This window comes from Heteronotia binoei, chromosome 9, assembly GCF_032191835.1.
Source record: "Heteronotia binoei isolate CCM8104 ecotype False Entrance Well chromosome 9, APGP_CSIRO_Hbin_v1, whole genome shotgun sequence".
NCBI classification, from domain to species: domain Eukaryota; kingdom Metazoa; phylum Chordata; class Lepidosauria; order Squamata; family Gekkonidae; genus Heteronotia; species Heteronotia binoei.
In genome coordinates this window covers 8,672,353-8,690,867 of record NC_083231.1, presented here as the reverse complement: position 1 = coordinate 8,690,867, position 18,515 = coordinate 8,672,353, and the positions used below count along the sequence as shown (strand labels likewise).

The 18,515-nt window shown below is 45.6% G+C and overlaps 1 protein-coding gene across 1 annotated transcript in view; it reads left to right on the top strand.

Annotated features, from left to right (window-relative positions):
• The first annotated feature begins 1,902 nt into the window (after positions 1–1,902).
• Positions 1,903–18,515, top strand: part of RBPJ (recombination signal binding protein for immunoglobulin kappa J region) — a 70,369-nt gene continuing 53,756 nt past the window's right edge. The window contains exon 1 of the mRNA XM_060246210.1: positions 1,903–2,002. Coding sequence (XP_060102193.1) covers positions 1,983–2,002 — 20 coding nt within the window. The 5' untranslated portion in view covers positions 1,903–1,982. The remainder of the gene's footprint in view (positions 2,003–18,515) is intronic.

Sequence of the window (18,515 nt, the reverse complement as noted above, 5' to 3'; positions counted from 1 at the left end):
TCGTGGGGGAGGGAGGGAGGCGGTGGCAGGGGAGCAGGCAAACGAAGTGTTTGCCTAGGGGAGAGGGGGAAGGCCGCATTTGGTGCCCTCGATCAACACTTGCACAAGGCTCGCACAAAGTAAATCCCACTGATTTCATGAAGGTCCTACTCCCAAGGAAGTGCCCACTGGGGAATAAGTAACACTCGTTCCATGAGACGTTTGGACACAACTTAGGACAAGGCTGAAGGGATCCGATCCCTCCCGCGTTCACTTGTCGGCCAGACTTGCTTAATGTAACAGCCACGTAGAATAAGTATCAGATGGTTGAGAGCCCCAAGACATGAATGTCCGAGAGCTGCAGGAGGGAAGGCAAAGAGATAGGAGGAGGAGGTGGAAAGAAAGCAACTTTAGCTTGAAATGCTTTCTCCAAGCTGTTTTGGCTTGGAGAAGTGATTTAAAAAGAGAACGGGGTGGTGAGGGCTTGGAGAGCCACACAGTATGTGTGAAAGAGCTACAGCTTGACCACCCCTGACTTGGAAGGATCTGAAATGTCTACATCTGTATCAAGAATTGCCTCTTTAGGGCAATACACTTTGTCACTGATGTTGGTGCTACCGTCATCTGAGTCGGGTTGCCAGCTCTGGGTTGGGGAATATCTGGAGATTTTTTTTTTGAAGGGGGGGAGGCTGGAGCCTGTGGAAAAGAGGGACCTCAGCAGGGTATAATGCCAAAGAGTCCATCCTCCAAAGCAACCGTTCGCTCCAGGTGACCTGATCTCTGTAATCTGTGGAGGCCAGTGGTAATTCTGGGGGATCTCCAGCCCCCACCTGGAGTCTGGCACCCCTACTTCTGAGTAACTATATCCGCTTATTGGGGCCCGATCCGGCAAGGAGCGCGCAAGCCCAACATTGACTGTGCTCACACACAATACACAGTGCACTTTCCCACTGGATCTTGCCAGTTGGCACAATAAAATCCAGTGGGAAAGTGCTTTGAAAGCGGATTGAAAGTGCATTATATAGTGTGTGTGATCGCAGCCAATGATTTAGAAGCTCGGCCCTCCCTGTTCGATGTTTACCCCCGGGAAAGCATCGCACAGGCGCGCCGCTTTTAAAGCCCTTCTGTTTTAGTGGCAGATCGGACGCAGCGCGGTTTACATTGGAGGACTAACTTTTGCAAACGGTCGCCACAAGTTTAATGCTTGTTTAGGCTTTCTCTTTCCCTCCCCCCCAAAAAAACCCCAGATGGAGTTGAAAAGGGTTTAAGAGTGCGAAGCATTTATTAATTGCTTCTCCAAGTCGTTGACAGTTCAGGGAAACGCAATGACAGCACAATAGAACGAGCGGGAGTCCGAAAAGATAAGCATGGGGGGGGGGATAATTTCCTGTAAAGGCAATTATCTTTGATTTTCGTTTGCTTTCCCGCCGCTTCCTCCACCCCGGACAGCTCTTCTCCTCCGATTTCTATTTAAAACGACCCGCTGTTCGTTTTCCTCTGAATGGGAGTCTGAGAACAGCGCCTAGTATCCACTTCCCCCCCCCCTTGCCCTGCGTCAGAATGGTACGTTCCCCACGGAATCCTCAGCGCCCAGTCGGACGAGCAGAAAGGAGAATCCCTTCCTCGCCGCCCCCTCCATCTCCCTCTCGCGATACTAGCCGCCTATCGCTGCCACTAGGCGGAGAACTCTCGCGAGGCTCAGACAATCGGTTCCCACGCCTGTTGTGTCTGACGCTAGAGACTGGAGAAGGGGGAGGAAGCGAGATAAGGCGCGCGTGTGTTCAAAGCGAGCGAGTGGGCGGGGCAAGACTACCTCAAGCCCCGCCCTTCTACACAAGAGAGGGGAAGGGTTATCCTGGCGCTTGCGCGGTGCCGACCGTCGGAGAGGGAGAAAAGCGGTGGGGACCGCGCGCGCGCGCGCCCTTATTCCCCGGCGCGCGCCTGCGGCGGCCGCCCTGGCCCGCTCTCGCGAGAGTAGGAGTTTTGGCGAGAGTTTGTGGAAGATGGCGCCTGTTGTGACAGGGTAAGTGCTGGGGGGGTTCGCGCTCCGGTCCCGTCAGGGCCGCCTCCTGCCGCGCCTCGCGGGCCCACCCGGGCCGCCCCCCTTCTCCCGAGGCCCGGCAGCTCCGGCTCTGAGGAGCGGCTCCCCTTCTCCCCGGGCTTCCCCGGCTCCTTCCCTCGGGGGACCGGCTCTGGGGGGGGGGGCTTGGCGTCGCCGGGTCCTCGAGCGGGGCTGCGGCGGGGGAGACGCTTCCGGCGGAGTGCGGAGGAGTGGCGGGTTCCCCTCCTGAGCGGCGCCCCGGAGAAGCTGCCTCGTCCCGCGGTTGACGTTGGCCTGACGGCGCTGGCCCTGAGCGGCCGCTTCCACAGAGGCTGGCCGGGCGAGGAGGAGACTGGGTGGCCGGGCTTCCCTCTAAGCTGAGTGGGCGTGAGCCAGCTCACACCGTTTTGTCCTCGCTCAGGAAGGGTGACCCCAGAGCACACTGAGTTGTGCCGTAGCTCACAGCAGCTCTAAGTAGAATTTTTGCTCGCAAGACTCTGCAGCTTAGAGGGAACGCTGATGGTGACTAGTGTTCCCTCTAAGCTGAGTGGGCGTGAGCCAGCTCACAGGGTTTTAGCCTCCGGCTCACACCTTTTTGTCCTCGCTCAGGAAGGGTGACCCCAGAGCACGCTGAGTTGTGCCGTAGCTCACAGCAGCTCTAAGTAGAATTTTTGCTCGCAAGATTCTGCAGCTTAGAGGGAACATTGTTGCTGACTGGTCTTCCCTCTAAGCTGAGTGGGCGTGAGCCAGCTCACACCGTTTTGTCCTCGCTCAGGAAGGGTGACCCCAGAGCACGCTGAGTTGTGCCGTAGCTCACAGCAGCTCAAAGTAGAATTTTTGCTCGCAAGACTCTGCAGCTTAGAGGGAACGCTGATGGTGACTAGTGTTCCCTCTAAGCTGAGTGGGCGTGAGCCAGCTCACAGGGTTTTAGCCTCCGGCTCACACCTTTTTGTCTTCGCTCAGGAAGGATGACCCCAGAGCACACTAAGTTGTGCCGTAGCTCACAACTTTAATGCCGGCAGCTCAAAGCAAAATTTTTGCTCACAAGATTCTGCAGCTTAGAGGGAACATTGTTGCTGACAGGTCTTCCCTTTAAGCTGAGTTAGCGCGAGCCAGCTCACAGGGTTTTAGCCTCCGGCTCACACCTTTTTGTCCTCGCTCCGGAAGGGTGACCCCAGAGCACACTGAGTTGTGCCGTAGCTCACAGCAGCTCTAAGTAGAATTTTTGCTCACAAGAGACTCTGCAGTTTAGAGGGAACATTGTTGCTGACGGGTCTTCCCTGTAAGCTGAGTTAGCGCGAGCCAGCTCACAGGGTTTTAGTCTCCGGCTCACACCTTTTTGTCCTCGCTCAGGAAGGGTGACTCCAGAGCACACTGAGTTGTGCCGTAGCTCACAGCAGCTCAAAGTAGAATTTTTGCTCGCAAGATTCTGCACCTTAGAGGGAACGTTGTTGCTGACTGGTCTTCCCTTTAAGCTGAGTTAGCGCGAGCCAGCTCACAGGGTTTTAGTCTCCGGCTCACACCTTTTTGTCTTAGCTCAGGAAGGATGACCCCAGAGCACACTGAGTTATGCCGTAGCTTACAGCAGCTCAAAGTAGAATTTTTGCTCACAAGATTCTGCAGCTTAGAGGGAACATTGTTGCTGACGGGTCTTCCCTTTAAGCTGAGTTAGCATGAGCCAGCTCACAGGGTTTTAGCCTCCGGCTCACACCTTTTTGTCCTCGCTCAGGAAGGGTGACCCCAGAGCACACTAAGTTATGCCGTAGCTCACAACTTTAATGCTGGCAGCTCAAAGCAAAATTTTTGCTCACAAGATTCTGCCACTTAGTGGGAACATTGTTGCTGACCAGTCTTCCCTCCAAGCTGAGCTAGCATCAGCCAGCTCACAGATTTTTAGCCTCCGGATCACACCTTTTTGTCTTGGCTCAGGAAAGATGACCCCAGAGCACACTGAGTTATGCCGTAGCTCACAGCAGCTCAAAGTAGAATTTTTGCTCACAAGACTCTGCAGCTTAGTGCGAACGTTGATGGTGACTAGTGTTCCCTCTAAGCTGAGTGGGCTTGAGCCAGCTCACAGGGTTTTAGCCCCCGGCTCACACCTTTTTGTCTTCGCTCAGAAAGGATGACCCCAGAGCACACTAAGTTGTGCCGTAGCTCACAACTTTAATGCCGGCAGCTCAAAGCAAAATTTTTGCTCACAAGATTCTGCAGCTTAGAGGGAACATTGTTGCTGACTGGTCTTCCCTCCAAGCTGAGCTATCATGAGCCAGCTCACAGATTTTTAGCCTCCAGACCACACCTTTTTGTTTTCGCTCAGGAAGGATGACCCCAGAGCACACTGAGTTATGCCGTAGCTCACAGCAGCTCAAAGTAGAATTTTTGCTCACAAGATTCTGCAGCTTAGAGGGAACATTGTTGCTGACAGGTCTTCCCTTTAAGCTGAGTTAGCGTGAGCCAGCTCACAAATTTTTAGCCTCCAGCTCACACCTTTTTGTCTTAGCTCAGGAAGGATGACCCCAGAGCACACTAAGTTATGCCGTAGCTCACAACTTTAATGCTGGCAGCTCAAAACAAAATTTTTGCTCTCAAGATTCTGCTGCTTAGAGGGAACATTGTTGCTGACCGGTCTTCCCTCTAAGCTGAGTTAGCGTGAGCCAGCTCACAGATTTTTAGTCTCCAGCTCACACCTTTTTGTCTTGTCTCAGGAAAGATGACCACAGAGCGCAATAATTTATTCAGTAGCTCACAGCTTTAATGCCTGTAGCTCACAAAGTAGAATTTTTGCTCACAAAACTCTGCAGCTTAGAGGGAACGTTGATGGTGACTAGTGTTCCCTCTAAGCTGAGTTGGTGTGGGCCAGTTCACAGGTTTTTTTAGTCTTGGGCTCATGCGTTTTCGTCTTAGCTCAGAAAGGATGGCCCCAGAGCAAACTAATTTACGCGGCAACCAAATCACTTGCTCACAACTTGAATGCCAGGAGGTCACAAAGTGGAATTTTTGCTCACAGGTCTGCAGCTTAGACGGGATATTGTTGGTGGTGACCAGTGTTCCCTCTATGCTGAGTTGGTGTGAGTCAGCTCACAGTTTTTTTAGTCTCCGGCTCACACATTTTCATCTTAGCTCAGGAAGGATGACCGCAGAGCAAACTAATTTACACAGTAGCCAAATCACTCGCTCACCACTTGAATGCCGGTAGCTCACAAAGTAGAATTTTTGCTCACAAGACGCCACAGCTTAGAGGGAACATTGTTTGCGACACCTTGGTCCCATCTGAAGGCCAACTTCCTTGGGTATTCCGCATCAGTGTGAGTTGGGTTATAGTAGTAGCTGCCAGTCCCGGTTTGCATGCAGGTGGCTTGCTGCCCAGTCCTGTGTGGAGTTACTGTGGCACGGTTAATGTGACGTTGCTTGCAGAATTGCCTTCTGGAGCGGATGGAGCGATGCCCCTCCTTCACATTGGAGAGGCAAGAGGAACTCGGGAAAGCAGTTTGTGCCCACAGTGCTTTCTGGGGAGGGTGGAGTCGATGTTGTCCCCCCCTTACCCCCCTTTAGAGGAAGATCAGCACAAATAATTCAGTGCTTGGTAATTATGCGTGCCAGTGTCTGCAATAAGGTACAACTCTTTCAGATGAGAGATGTTGTGCTAGCCGCATGATTACATGGTTAAAGTGGCCAGTGTATTGTGTTATATAACTTGCTCTCCCAGGTTTCTCCAAGCACTATGGTGATGGTTCAGTACCTAAGGTGTTTCCTCAAAACTGTGTGGGCCAGAAGGCAGGTGTCTTTATAGACATTGAATCTGCTGCACCCTGTGAGTCAGGCTTTGGATTGCAGTGGTTGTTGTATGGGTACTGAGCAACACCACGCTAAATCAACTTGAAGAACTTACCTCAGTTTTCTTTGTAAAGGGCCTACTTGAATCACAGCAGTTAGCCTTGTGGTTTGTATCACATCTTGATGCAGCTTGGACAGTTCTCAGTCCTTGTTTTGGGTTATCAGAAATGTTTTACTTAATTTGCTAGGTTGGGTTTATTTCTTCAGCTGGCGACTAAATGCATTGAGTTTGGGGGTGGAATTAGCCGTTGAAGTATGAGGTTTCCCTTAGACAACACAAAACTAAATTCTTGTTGGTGAAAGGGCAGCAGTTTATCTTATAAAGATCACTGGTTTCCAAATGTCACAAAGAAGAATTAACATGGCCTTGCTTGCCGCTTTATGCTTTAATTCAAAACATGCATGGAAATATCTGGCATATTAATGTGGCACTTAATTCCAGAAGATTTACTTGGTTGCATCTGTCAGCAGGTTGTTTTTGCTTTAATTGCACTCTGATAAAATAACACGCTGCTTGCTTTGTTTTATAGTTCATTACTTTCTGTAATCTCACATCATTGTTGAAATAAGACCGTCTCTTTTATCTTTGGTGATGGCATGTTACTGCCTTTTCTTTTTAAAAAGCAATATTTGTTCCTTAAGGACTTTGTTTAGGGTTCTAATGTTAGAATGCTGTGGAAAGTTCAATCCATGTATTCTGTTGTCTGAGTGTAGATTTAGTCAATGAACATAGAGCAGTGGTATTAAGAATATACTGTGCATTCAGAACCCACTTGCAAAGTAAGTTTAGAAGTATTTCTCATCTCAAAAGTTTGAGAACTGTAGTTCTGAATTCAGTGTGTCTCTTGTTTATGACTATAAATTGGGAGTACTGTTTTCAGTATTGAATAGCAATGGCTCATAGCTTTGGATTCTTAAAAATTAGAAAGTTGTGTGTGAATATGAAGTCAGGTGTGTGTGTTCTATTGCTTCATGATATTTTTGTCAAATATATGTGCAACATGTTTAATTTAAAGAAATCTTGTGAAGTCTGTTTATTTACAGCTTGTTGTGATTAGTATATACAAGACTGTTAATTTGGTAGAATCATTCTAAGTGAATCCGACTTACTTTTGTTAACAAACATATCTTTCATCCTTGCCCTACATACCTGTCTTTTCACTGATTCTTTGCTATTTTTATGGACTTTCTGCAAGGAAAAGGGGATTTCAGGAGCAAAACAGCAGAAATCATGTGCATATAACCTTTCCTGAATTCCGTGCAAGAGATGGATGTACACCGGGGTGCAAGGGTGATAATATGAACACAGCAATGATTTGCAGAGCGCACCTCTGTATAAGGAAGTGATAAAGACTCCAGAGAGAGTGGTATGACAATAGCAAGCTCATGAGAGAAAGCTAAAAAGAATAATTCCCGCCCAACTTCTGTATACTTTCACTTTCAATTTTTTCAAAATTGCCACACCTTTCGGAATACTAAACTCTTGTTGCTTTTTAGAAAAAGTTTTGAGCACAACACAGTCCAATATTCTGAGATGACAGTTCCTCATTAAAAATAGGTTTTGCTTTAGTTTTAGCTCATGACACCAGACTGGAGCATTATCACTTTTCAATTTTTAATCTGTTTCCAAGTTTGCCTGGCTCAGGAACTCTAGCTGTATCCTTGCAATATGACATACCTACCAACAGTTATATCAGTTCTGTAGAACATTAAGGCATTCAGTGTTATGGTGATGAATTAGTTTTGGAGCAAAAGTGTACATTTTTGTGAACAGGTAACTAACTGGTGAATATTTTTTCACAAAATTATTTATTAACTGAGTAATTGCGTCAGTCTACTCTCATGGAGATTCTTTCTCCAGATTTCACAGGTCAACACAGAAAAGTGCTTGTTCCATTCCAAATTTCTTAGTTTTAGCTTCAAGGTACTTGTTAGGTTTGTATCCTGCCCATTCATCCAACAAGCTCAGAGCAGTGTGAACACGTCACATCAACCTCATGAGGTAGGCTTAGACAGAGTGCACTATACGGGAACCCACTGAGCTTCTACGGCAAGTACAGGTTTGGTTCCTCCATGCCAAACCCTTGAGCTACTGTGGCACAGTGACTACTCTTGTATCATTTCTACTGTGTGTTGTTTCTATTAGATATTAAGGTTAAGCAGGAATCATGTACTCTATATTAATTTTCTCAAATCTTCATTGTATCAAAAAGTAAGGCTAAAATTTTAATACTATGTTATGCTGCTGTTATTTTGTACCAGTAGTTTGAAATAAATTATTGTAATTGGGATGTAGCTGGAACACATTTTAATAGTTCTAATTTGTATCCAGCTGTTTGTCCAATGAGATGCAGATGGTGCATGTGGTTTTCCTTTTGTCTTTATACTTGCACCAACCCAGTGTCACTGGCCTACAGTTATCTAGTGAGTTGCAGCACAGTATTATGAATTTGAATCTGGGGTATCCAAGATCCTATGTATCCACTACACTTGGAATAAAAGGGAAAACTTGCATAAATTTAGGATGAGAGCAAGGCTTGTATTATAATCATTGTAAATGTTGATCTAGATTTGTAAATATTCAAGTTGCCCATAAAGAGTAAGAATTGACTTTGGAAAAAGGGAGGCGGGAAAGCTTTTGTAAACTGGATAAAAATCTAGCCCCCCCCCCCGGATGCTTGTATGTCTCCCAAGAAATTTCAGTGGGGTAGGCAGGCAATTAAAACTTGCTTGTGGACACTTGTGTAGTGCTGTGTTGACCACTAGAGCAACAGTGATTTGGCCTCAATGCATTTAAGTTTGCCACCTCCGATCTTGTCGTGGTTTCTTAGATTGATCAAGACTGGTTTGCTGAGCGTATCTGTATTCCATGTAACCAAGGTCATGGAGTGATACTTTTCGTTGCTGCTCTGTAACCAAGACTCTCAGGTCCTGATGTTTTCCTTCCTTTAGCCAAGTAACCAAGACTTACCAGAGCAGCAGTCTTAGGATCTTTCAATAGCATCGCAAATTATCATTGTTAGGGATGGATTACTGTGGCGGTGGTGTGAAATTTGCTTTTTTGGCTTTCTGTTAGAACACACAATTACAAATTGAGTGGAATCTCAGTTCACTGAGATTTGTGATAGGGCAGACTGAAAGATGGTTTAATTAAGTGAAACCTCTCGTTTAAAAAAAAACACGGGGAATCCATAAGGAGATTGGTTAGTACTAGTCACTTGGGATTTCACGGCATCTGGCAATGTATAGACAAAGGGTGTATTATCCCTGAATGAAACACGGAAATGAAAACCAAAGGAATTAAATAATTTGTTCTTTAGGAGGTAAAGAATTGGATAGCTGCAGCTGAGTGTAGTTGACAGTAAGCTAAAAACAAAGTTTTGTGTCACCTTAAAGGTGAATAGATTTATTGAAGCATAAAGTTGGTAATCAGACAAAGTGGGCTGTAGCTCATTTAAACTTACACTGCAATAAATCTTCTAGTCTTTAAGGTACTACAAGACTCCTTTTTGTGTTTGTTGTAACAGGAAGCGGTTGTAAGGTCATCAGCAGGTGAACTTTTCAGCTGTGGAGGATTTTTAAATATTGAGAGATGTTAGCTGTTTAATTAATTTTAAAATGTTTCTATCATGCCTGATCTCTTTGGACTCAAGTTGGTGAGTAATGCAGTAACCTGGTTGTGGGGACATAAAGTTTAAGAATGAAAAACACTCACACAGAATCAGCAAACTCTCCGTCAAGTCTGCTGGACCAATTCATCCTCCACCAGATCCTCTTGAGAATAATACTGCCTTGTATGCCTTGCTAAATTTAGTAAGTGAAGGCACCATCCCCACTCACCAAAAAGGACTGAGCCCACCATGGAAAAGCCCTATGATCTCTGTGTAGCCATTAAGACAATCCTAAGTGAGGGCACCTTAAGGAAGAGGCCTGGTGAAGAACGTAACTGGCTCAGTGGAGTTTACTGGGAGATGTGGTTCAATAAGTATGAAGGGCTCTTAGGAGCACTTTGGACTAAGCCTGGAAACAGATAGGTAGCCAGCACAGTTGATGCAGCATTATGTGTTTAGAGCTGCTGATCCCAAACAGGAACCACTTTTGATACCAGTGAGATGGTACCTTCTGATTTGATACCTTCTGAGATGCCTTCAAAGGCAACTCTGTGTAGAGCACGTTATAATAGTCCAGTGTGGAGGCAATGGTAGCATGGATCAGTTCAGCCAGGGGACAGTTTACAAGCTAGATGTAATTGAAAGAAAGTAATCCTAGCAACAGCACCAACTTGCTTAACATGGCTATCTAATCCCCTTTCACAGGATTGGTCATCAGTATCAAACAATGAAGCTTACCTGTTGTTTCCAACAGGTCCAAAAGCACCCATAAACTCTTGATCTGCTGCAGAAAACATTGCTGGTAAATTAGCACCAGCCAAACATTCTACCTTCTCAACTGGCATTACCTCTATCTTGTCTGGATTAAGTGTGAGTTTGTTAGTTTATTTATGTATTTAATTCCACTTTTATCCTGTCCTCCCCGCTGAGGGAGTTACTTTTGTGTAGCTTTGAGACAATGATCTTAGCAGCATGCCTCTGGAGTCTTGGATAAAAAGATATAAAGCTGGACATTATCAGCATATTAGTGATCACCCATTCCAAGCTCCTGATGATCCTGAAATTAAAGAGCGCTGGGAATAAAATGAACCATTGAGGAACTCACTGCATTGGATCACAGCTAGTTGACTCTGCCTTTCCTGTGTTAACTCTTTGTTTCCAACAAGAACTTCCCTTTTATCCCGAGCGTTGACTGCAGCTGATCCACAAGACTATCATGGTTGACGTCAAATGCCATTGATAGGTCTTAGCAGGGCTTTTTTTGTAACAGGAACTCCTTTGCATTTAAGGCCACACACCCCTGATGTAACCAATCCTCTAAGAACTTACAGTAGGCCCTATAAGCTCTTGGAGGACTGACTACATCAGGGGTATGTGGCTTAATGCGCAAAGGAGTTGCTGCTCCAAAAAAAAGCCCCGGGACTTAATATTATCAGCAGCGTTACATTACCTTTATACAACAGTAATCAGAGATTGTCAGCTGGGGCCTGAAGTGCGCTGTTCTGCTCCAAATCTCAGCCTAAAGGTGGACTAAAATGAGTAGGGCAGATGTTTACATTGTAAGCTATTTACATTGTAGGCTGTTTGAATTCTAAGCTTGATTTCTGTAAGGTAGAAAGGCTGCTGATAAAATATTTTTTATGTGTTTTTATGTATTCTATATGTATTTTATATATTTTATTGTATAATTATAATTATTAATCTATCATGAATGTATTTAAATGGATTCTGTTGGTTTTTATGTTGTAAGCCGCCCTGAGCCCACCTCGGTGGGGTAGGGCGGGATATAAATCGAATAAAATAAATAAATAAATACATATTTGTTTCTTCCAAAAATGCCTGTAGGCGTTATCTGAAGAATAAATGTGGGGAAAAAAGATTATTCACACCTGCAGATAGAATCCTGGCTCTAATTTACTCTGCTAGTACTTATGCAACTGGCCTCTGATTAACCAGTGTTTTTGCTGTATTACGGCACGTACTGACAAAGTGGGTTTACGGCAGGCATTAGGCAGCTTCAGTCAAAAGAACTACATGGACTAACATAAGTAATCTGAAATGTCCCACTGATACTTTTATGTATGCCGTATTTTCCTTATGAGAGCTCTCAGGGTGTTCTTTGAAAGCTAACTTTTAATGGTTGCTTAAAAGGCTAAGATTTGTTATACATTTGAGGAGGATTTTCTTTTAAATGTCTTGAGGGGCAGAATCTGAGTCATTAGGCAAGGGCTGTCTACAGGGAAACCCAACGCTTTGAAGAATAAGCGACTTTTGAATCATTGTTTCTTAGCAAGCTTCTTGCCTTTGCTGTCCCAAGACTGATCGTGTATATTTCCTCTGTGTACTGAGTGGTATCTAATGGCAGTCAGTTTATTTCAAAGGAGCATAGTGCTACAGGTTGTGATATCAGGTGTTTTTCCTGTTGCTCATTTGTTCATCCTCAAATACACCAAGATACCACAATGGCTGCTGCTCTCTCATGAAACTGTGGTTGAACTTAGCGCAGAACAGGTTTGTCGTTCCATAACAGAACGCCTATGAGGAATTGTCGTTCTTTGAAGGTGCAGCCTAAACTTACTTACTTTATGCAGAGAACCATCCTTGAGCAGCAGGAGAGGCCTGCCAGAGAAAAGGACTCTGTGGGTTTGTGTCTCTTAAACTTATGCAGCATCCGTTGGCTTTGGAGCTCCACATCCTGGAGAGTCACTTGCCATGGGAAAGATAGAATTGTTAGCCATGAATTGTTTCCCTGTGTTCAAGCAACTTATTATTAAGTTTGTTTATACCCTACCTTTCCACCCAGTGGGAATCCAAAGCAGCATGACATCCTTCTCTTCTCGTCCCTGTGAGGCTGGGAGTTTGTAACTATCCCAAGGTCACCTAGCCAGTTTCTACAGTGGAGTGGGGATTTGAATCTGGTTCTACTGGGCCCTAGTCTGACACTCAACCCATTGCACCACACTGGCACTCAAGGATTGTTAGTTCTCTAGAACATCTTAGTGTGCTTACTGTGAATAATCTTTATTAGATGAAACTGAATAAGCAAGGGTGTTCAAGGAGGACTTCGACTGGTTTTTAAGTAGGCTTGTATCCTTGTCTGTCTTGGTGCATTAACTGGATGGAACTTTTTAATGTGTATAAATAGTTCTGTGCTATATGAAATATTTTTGTTTATGTGGAATATAATCTGGCAGAATGAGTAACTTGTCCTTGTTCCTCCTGCATTAAATCCTAATACAGATAATGTAGTTGTTATCCAGTTTTGCATGTATTTGAATATCCACAGTGGATTTTTCAGAAACTCCCGTTGGAAGAAAAATTGCAAAAGGGGCAGAGGGCTGTAATTTTTCTCTGTGTTAGCATACACATTGGTTTCCTGCAGAAGAAAATATGATAAAGCTTGCCTTGTAAAAACTGAAGAAGCAGTATATATATTTGAAAGTAAAGACACAACTGTGATAAAACTGTAGCTATTTAAAATGTGGATCCATTGTTCATTTGAAATTTACTGGTTGCTTTTAGAAGGTAACTCAGCAGAACTTGTGGTTTGGTCAGTGTCTACAGGAGGCTCGGGCAGCCTGCAAGCCTTAGCGTGTGTGTGCTGGACTGCAGCCTGCCAGACTAGTTTGGTTGGCATTCAGGGCCGGTTCTGCGGCCAGATGACTGAGGCAAGCCCCTGAGGTGCTGCATTGTCATTGGGGCTCAGCTGGCTTGAAGCAAGCAAAACCCCCTTATCTTCCCCTCACCTACTTTAACTTGTCTGCACACCAGCATATCCAACAGGTAAGACTTGAAGAGTTTGAGGCATTTCATTCAAAAAGATTGCCTAGGCTTGATCCACAGCTTGCTGTGCGTCCTCCTGCTTTTTTAAGCTCAGTAGAATTGTTCTTCTTATCAAGCAGCGTGATTATGTAATTGTTGGGATATACTCGCAGAACAGTGAAATAGGATGCAGTTTCATATTTTAAATCTTGAATTATACCCCGTAGGCAGAGACCTTACAGCTTCTTATATGCAAAAGCCCTCCTTGGATCCTTGTGACTCTTGTTTGCTACTGTGGAGACCAAATGGAAGCTTTTATAAGCTCCTTCCAAAAGCATGATGGGTTTTGTCTTACAAATTACAATGCATCTAAAATTAGCTGAAAGAACAATTTTCTGAAAAGCTTACCGGTCAAAATAAACATTTAGTATCAGTATGCCATTATTAAACACTTACCCGGATAGGCTGCTTGTAGCAGATCCTAACGATGCTTGGATTTTAATAATTGCCAAGGGGAAGGAGTTTTCACTGTTGGGAAACACTGACCCCATTCTGTTTCTACATGCCTTGGGGGATGCTGGTTTCATGCACTCCGTTAAATACAGCAGTCATCCTGAAACACAGAGGGAAAGTGCCTTTTCTTAAGTGTGCAGTGGTCACAATATGTAGAGTTTTCTAGTTTAAGTAAAGGTAAAGGTAGTCCCCTGTGCAAGCACCAGTCGTTTTCGACTCTGGGGTGATGTCGCATCACAATGTTTTCACAGCAGACTGTTTTATGGGGTGGTTTGCCATTGCCTTCGCCAGTCATCTACACTTTACCCTCAGCCAGCTGGGTACTCATTTTACCGACCTCTGAAGGATGGAAGGCTGAGTCAACCTGGAGCTAGCTACCTGAACCCAGCTTTCGCCGGGATCGAACTCGGGTCGTGAGCAGAGAGTTTGGACTGCAGTACTGCAGCTTTACCACTCTGCGCCATGGGGCTCTCTAGTTTAAAACCAGTACTAAAACCAGTGTGGTTGTTGTATGTTTCTGAAGAAGGTTTATGTTGTCAGCTAGCTGGGATTCTGAATAATTTCATTTTGCTTTGGTTTGCAGAAGTTAAGAGAGCCATCCTTTGTAAAATTATGGTAGAATAGCTAGAAAAAAGAGTTAGAAGGTTATACATGTACTTATGTATATGGACTAAGCTATGTTCTAGATCAGTGGTCCCCAACCTTCTTGGTACCAGCGACTGGCACCAGGACTGGCCCGCCCACCATGGCCCCAGGGCCGGCAGGGTGGGGGCACCGAATTTCCCCCTGCCCCCTGTGGCGCTGCGCAGCTTTGCCGCCGCCCCCATGCCATGCAGCCTCACTGCCCTGCCCCCCTCCCCTCGTGGGGCCGCACAGCCTCGCCGCCCTTCTGCAGCGGTGGGCAACCCACTGAAGAAGCAGCCCATCGGAGTTTACCTCCGTTGCCCCCCACCCTGCATGATGAGGCTTGAGTCCCCCCTCCTGCCGCCTTCCCCCTCTCCCCGGCGCTGCAATGCAGTGCAGTGCTCCGTCGTCGTCCTCCCCCCCCACCCCAGATTGAGCAGAGCAGAGTCGAAACCGAACCTTACCAGTTTCAATGGGGCCAGCATGCCATCTTAACACTTTGAAGTATGCGCGAGAGAATGCTTCTCCCCCCTCGCTTCCGGTTCCAGGAAGGAGGGGGGGAGAAGCATTTTCTCGTGTGTACTTCAAAGTGTTAGATGGTGCGCTGGCCCCATCAAAACTGGTAAGGCCCAGTTTCAGCTCGGCGCAATCGGAGGGAGGGGGGAGGGAGGGAAACGACGGAGTGTCGCACTGCATTGCAGCACCAGGGAGAAAGGGAGGGCAGCGGCAGTGGGGTGATGAAGCTAAACTCTGTGGTGGTGGTGTGCCGCCAGGCTTCGCAGCCTGGTAGTGTTCCCCGGCCCGGGGGTTGGGGACCCCTGTTCTAGATCACCTTTCAAAACTACCTCCATAGACACAAGAGCAACAATATACAACATATGTACTAGATGACACTTAATCCAAGATAAAATCCATCATAATGCTCCTACTAAATTTAAAAACGTATTGGAAGAAATTCAGAAAAGCAGCTTTTGTCGGCATGACTGGTGGTCTTGTCTGAATGTGCGAAAGTTCTAGGGTAGGATAATTGGTTATATTGGGGGGGGGGGGGAATACTTTTAAAATGTCTCATTCTGTAACTGCAGTGAACCCGTATGTCCCAGAGTTTTACAAGGGATTAGTGACTGCATTGCTTCTGGCTGCTAAAATGCATATTGTTACATCTTGGAAAAGCTAACTTAAACACTTTGTATGATATTGGCAATGTTAATAGTTGACAAAATGTTTGCACAGATTAAAGCTGCACAAAATACTTGTACAAATAAACACAGAAAAAAATGGATTTTCTTCATCATTTGTTGACTTGAGATTTGGCACATGATCTGAAAGACTGTATGGATATATCCTATCTAGAGAGAGAGAGAATATGTTCTTTGAGTCTTCACTAAAGTAGTGTAGAACTGCAATGTTGACTGAACTGCTGAAATACTGACTCTCTTGCTGTGTTTTAACATCTTCGTAGCAGAACGTCCCTGCTCTGGCCTGCAGGCTCTTTTCTGCTTTGCCTGCCTAGGTCTTCCAAACTCCTTGGAGGGGGGCTTCTCTCTAGGATAGGCTACCATCACCTGATCATTGTAGGGATTTCTTACTGGGAGGATCAGGACTCCCAGTTTCCCTTACAAGCTCTGTGGCCTTGCCTCTGTGTCGTCCGCTGCCCAGCACCTGGTCACCATGGAGACTGTTTACTGCCTTTAGTGCTCCTAGAGGAATGGCTGCCTTCCCCCTCCTGGCATTCGTTTTAAAATACTGGGTTTGAGATGATAAGAGATCTGTGTGAGAACCACTCTCAGCACCTTAAGTTATGTAGTATTTATTAAAAAGAAAATGATTGCAAGCATGCTTTAAGCATTGCACCAGATTTGAGCAAGGGAAACAAAAGAACTGGGTAAAGCTGTAAATCCTCTGTCGCTCTCACTGTCCATGCCCTGTCAGATGTTAAAATGAGACAGGCTCCTTAAGCTTAGGGTGTTAGAAATCTGTGCAGAGTTTCCCTTACCTTGCAGCTGTTTGTAGCTGTCTGGGCAAGCACTTGGTCAAAGAGGGCTGCTTTCCCAGAGGAGACATCTGCATGCCATGTCCTCAGCATCCGAGGAAAAGAGGCTGCCTTCCTTTTGCAAAGAGATTTTGTCATTTCTGTTTCTCCACCCCACTGACCTGACCAGGTCAAAGCATTTTCTTCAGCCCCTTCCCGGATATTATCCCTGGGGCTGTCCTGACCTAAAGTTATCCAAACTCTGTTCCGTGCTTGGAAAAGGGGGAAGAGGGACTATTATCTCTAGCTAAATCTATTATTATTCTGTATATAGATAAGCCCCGTGGTGCAGAGTAGTGCCTTCCATCCTTCCGAGGTCGGTCAAATGAGTACCCAGCTTGCTGGGGGGAAAGTGGAGATGACTGGGGAAGGCAATGGCAAACCACCCCATTAAAAAGTCTGCCATGAAAATGTCATGATGCGACATCACCCCAGAGTCGGAAACGACTGTTGCTTGCACAGGGGACTGCCTTTACCTTTATACAGGTAAGCTAGAAGGCCATTGCACTGAGTCCCCCTCTGCTTGTTCCCAGCCCAGAGGAACAAAACCTGTTAAAACACAAAAGGGAGGTTTGGTTCATTCCCAGCCTCCCAGGAGAGAAAAAGGCATTTCTTCATAGTCTGTATCGCAACCAAGAGATGTAATGGGGGGGGGGGGAGTCTAGTGAAGATCTAAATGAATTAATTTTAAATTTTCTTGGCTAAGTAAGCCCCTAAAACAATCCAAAGCTAGGGTAAGTTCCTGAAGGCAACTCCATACAGAATATTTTTCTTTTTCTATATAGAAAAATACCTTGTAGTGAAGGGGTTTTAAAATCTTCAGGTGGCTTCTAAACTAGAGCGACTGGGAACTGAGCCAGATGGCTGCAAAGCACTGCTCTATTGATCTCCTCATCATGCCGGAAAATTAACCTTGTGTGAAGGTGTGGAAACTGAAGACCTTCGGTTCTTTAGCTTGTTTACAGCCGCAAGTGCTGGTTCCCTTATTGCCCAACAAAGAATTCCCTTGTTCTCAACGTATAAAGCAAAGTGGGCATTGTATAAAATCTTTACTCCTTGGGTTTTCTGTGGTTCATTCTTTGTTCTTATGTAGTACAGAACTGGAGCTTCGTTGCATTGACTGTAGAGAAATGACTTAATTTTTTAAAAAAATCTGCAGTGCTTAAATAGAACCTCAGAAGGTCTAACTACAGTATTGCTGCCTCAGTACCGCTAATACTAGCCAGAAAAAACACAAATTTGTGGCTTTTTAAAAACTTCCGCTATGGGCAACTGCCTAAATTACACAGGCTTAGAATAAGCTGTCGTTTATTTAATGACCCTTTAGATTAACTGAAAATAGAAGAAATGAACTTTGTCTGAAGACTCTAACAGAATGCTTAATGTATTTGACAAAAGTAGCTTTGACTCTTAAAATCTTATTTGCCGGTAATCTTTGTTGGTCTTTGAAGTACTGTTGGACTTGAATCAATATCTGAAGAGTTGTTTTTGCCGGCATTCTGTTCTCCTCTGGAGTCTAAGCTCCCCCATCTGGTAACACGACACACTCGTTTTCTTAATCTATCAGCGGGTTAGCGGATTCCATTCCCTTTTCCTTCTCGGTAAAGTTTTAGCCAAGAAGATGCAGGGTTATCTGTACTTAAGCCGCTCAGAGTAACCCATTCCTTGCAGGTTTTCAGATGCTTTTGAGCGAAGATCATTGAAGCATTTGAATCTAGACGGGAAGAAGAGCTCTTTCTGCCAGTTCTTTATATTTCTGGAAACGTGCAGGGCAGAGGCTTCTTTTTGCCTGCCTGCAATTAAAGCAGCAGCTTTGATTCATAGAGTGCCATATGCTGCCCTGTTCCAGTTGGCCTGAGAGCTTGCATGGCACCGTGCAAGACCTGCAGGAAGTCAGTTTAGGCGGAAGGTGGAAGGCAGTTGGCCACAGGCAAGAGGGTGCTACAGCAAGGAACAGGAAGCAGGTGACCGGTAGCCAAGCAGCCTGGGGCACTGCAGCACCTGGGATAGCTCCTGAGGCACAAATGTGCAATTTCTGTCATGCAGATGAGTGGCTGGCTGCCCTAACCTGGATGGCCCAGGCTACCCTGATCTCATTGGAAGCTAAGCGGGATTTGCC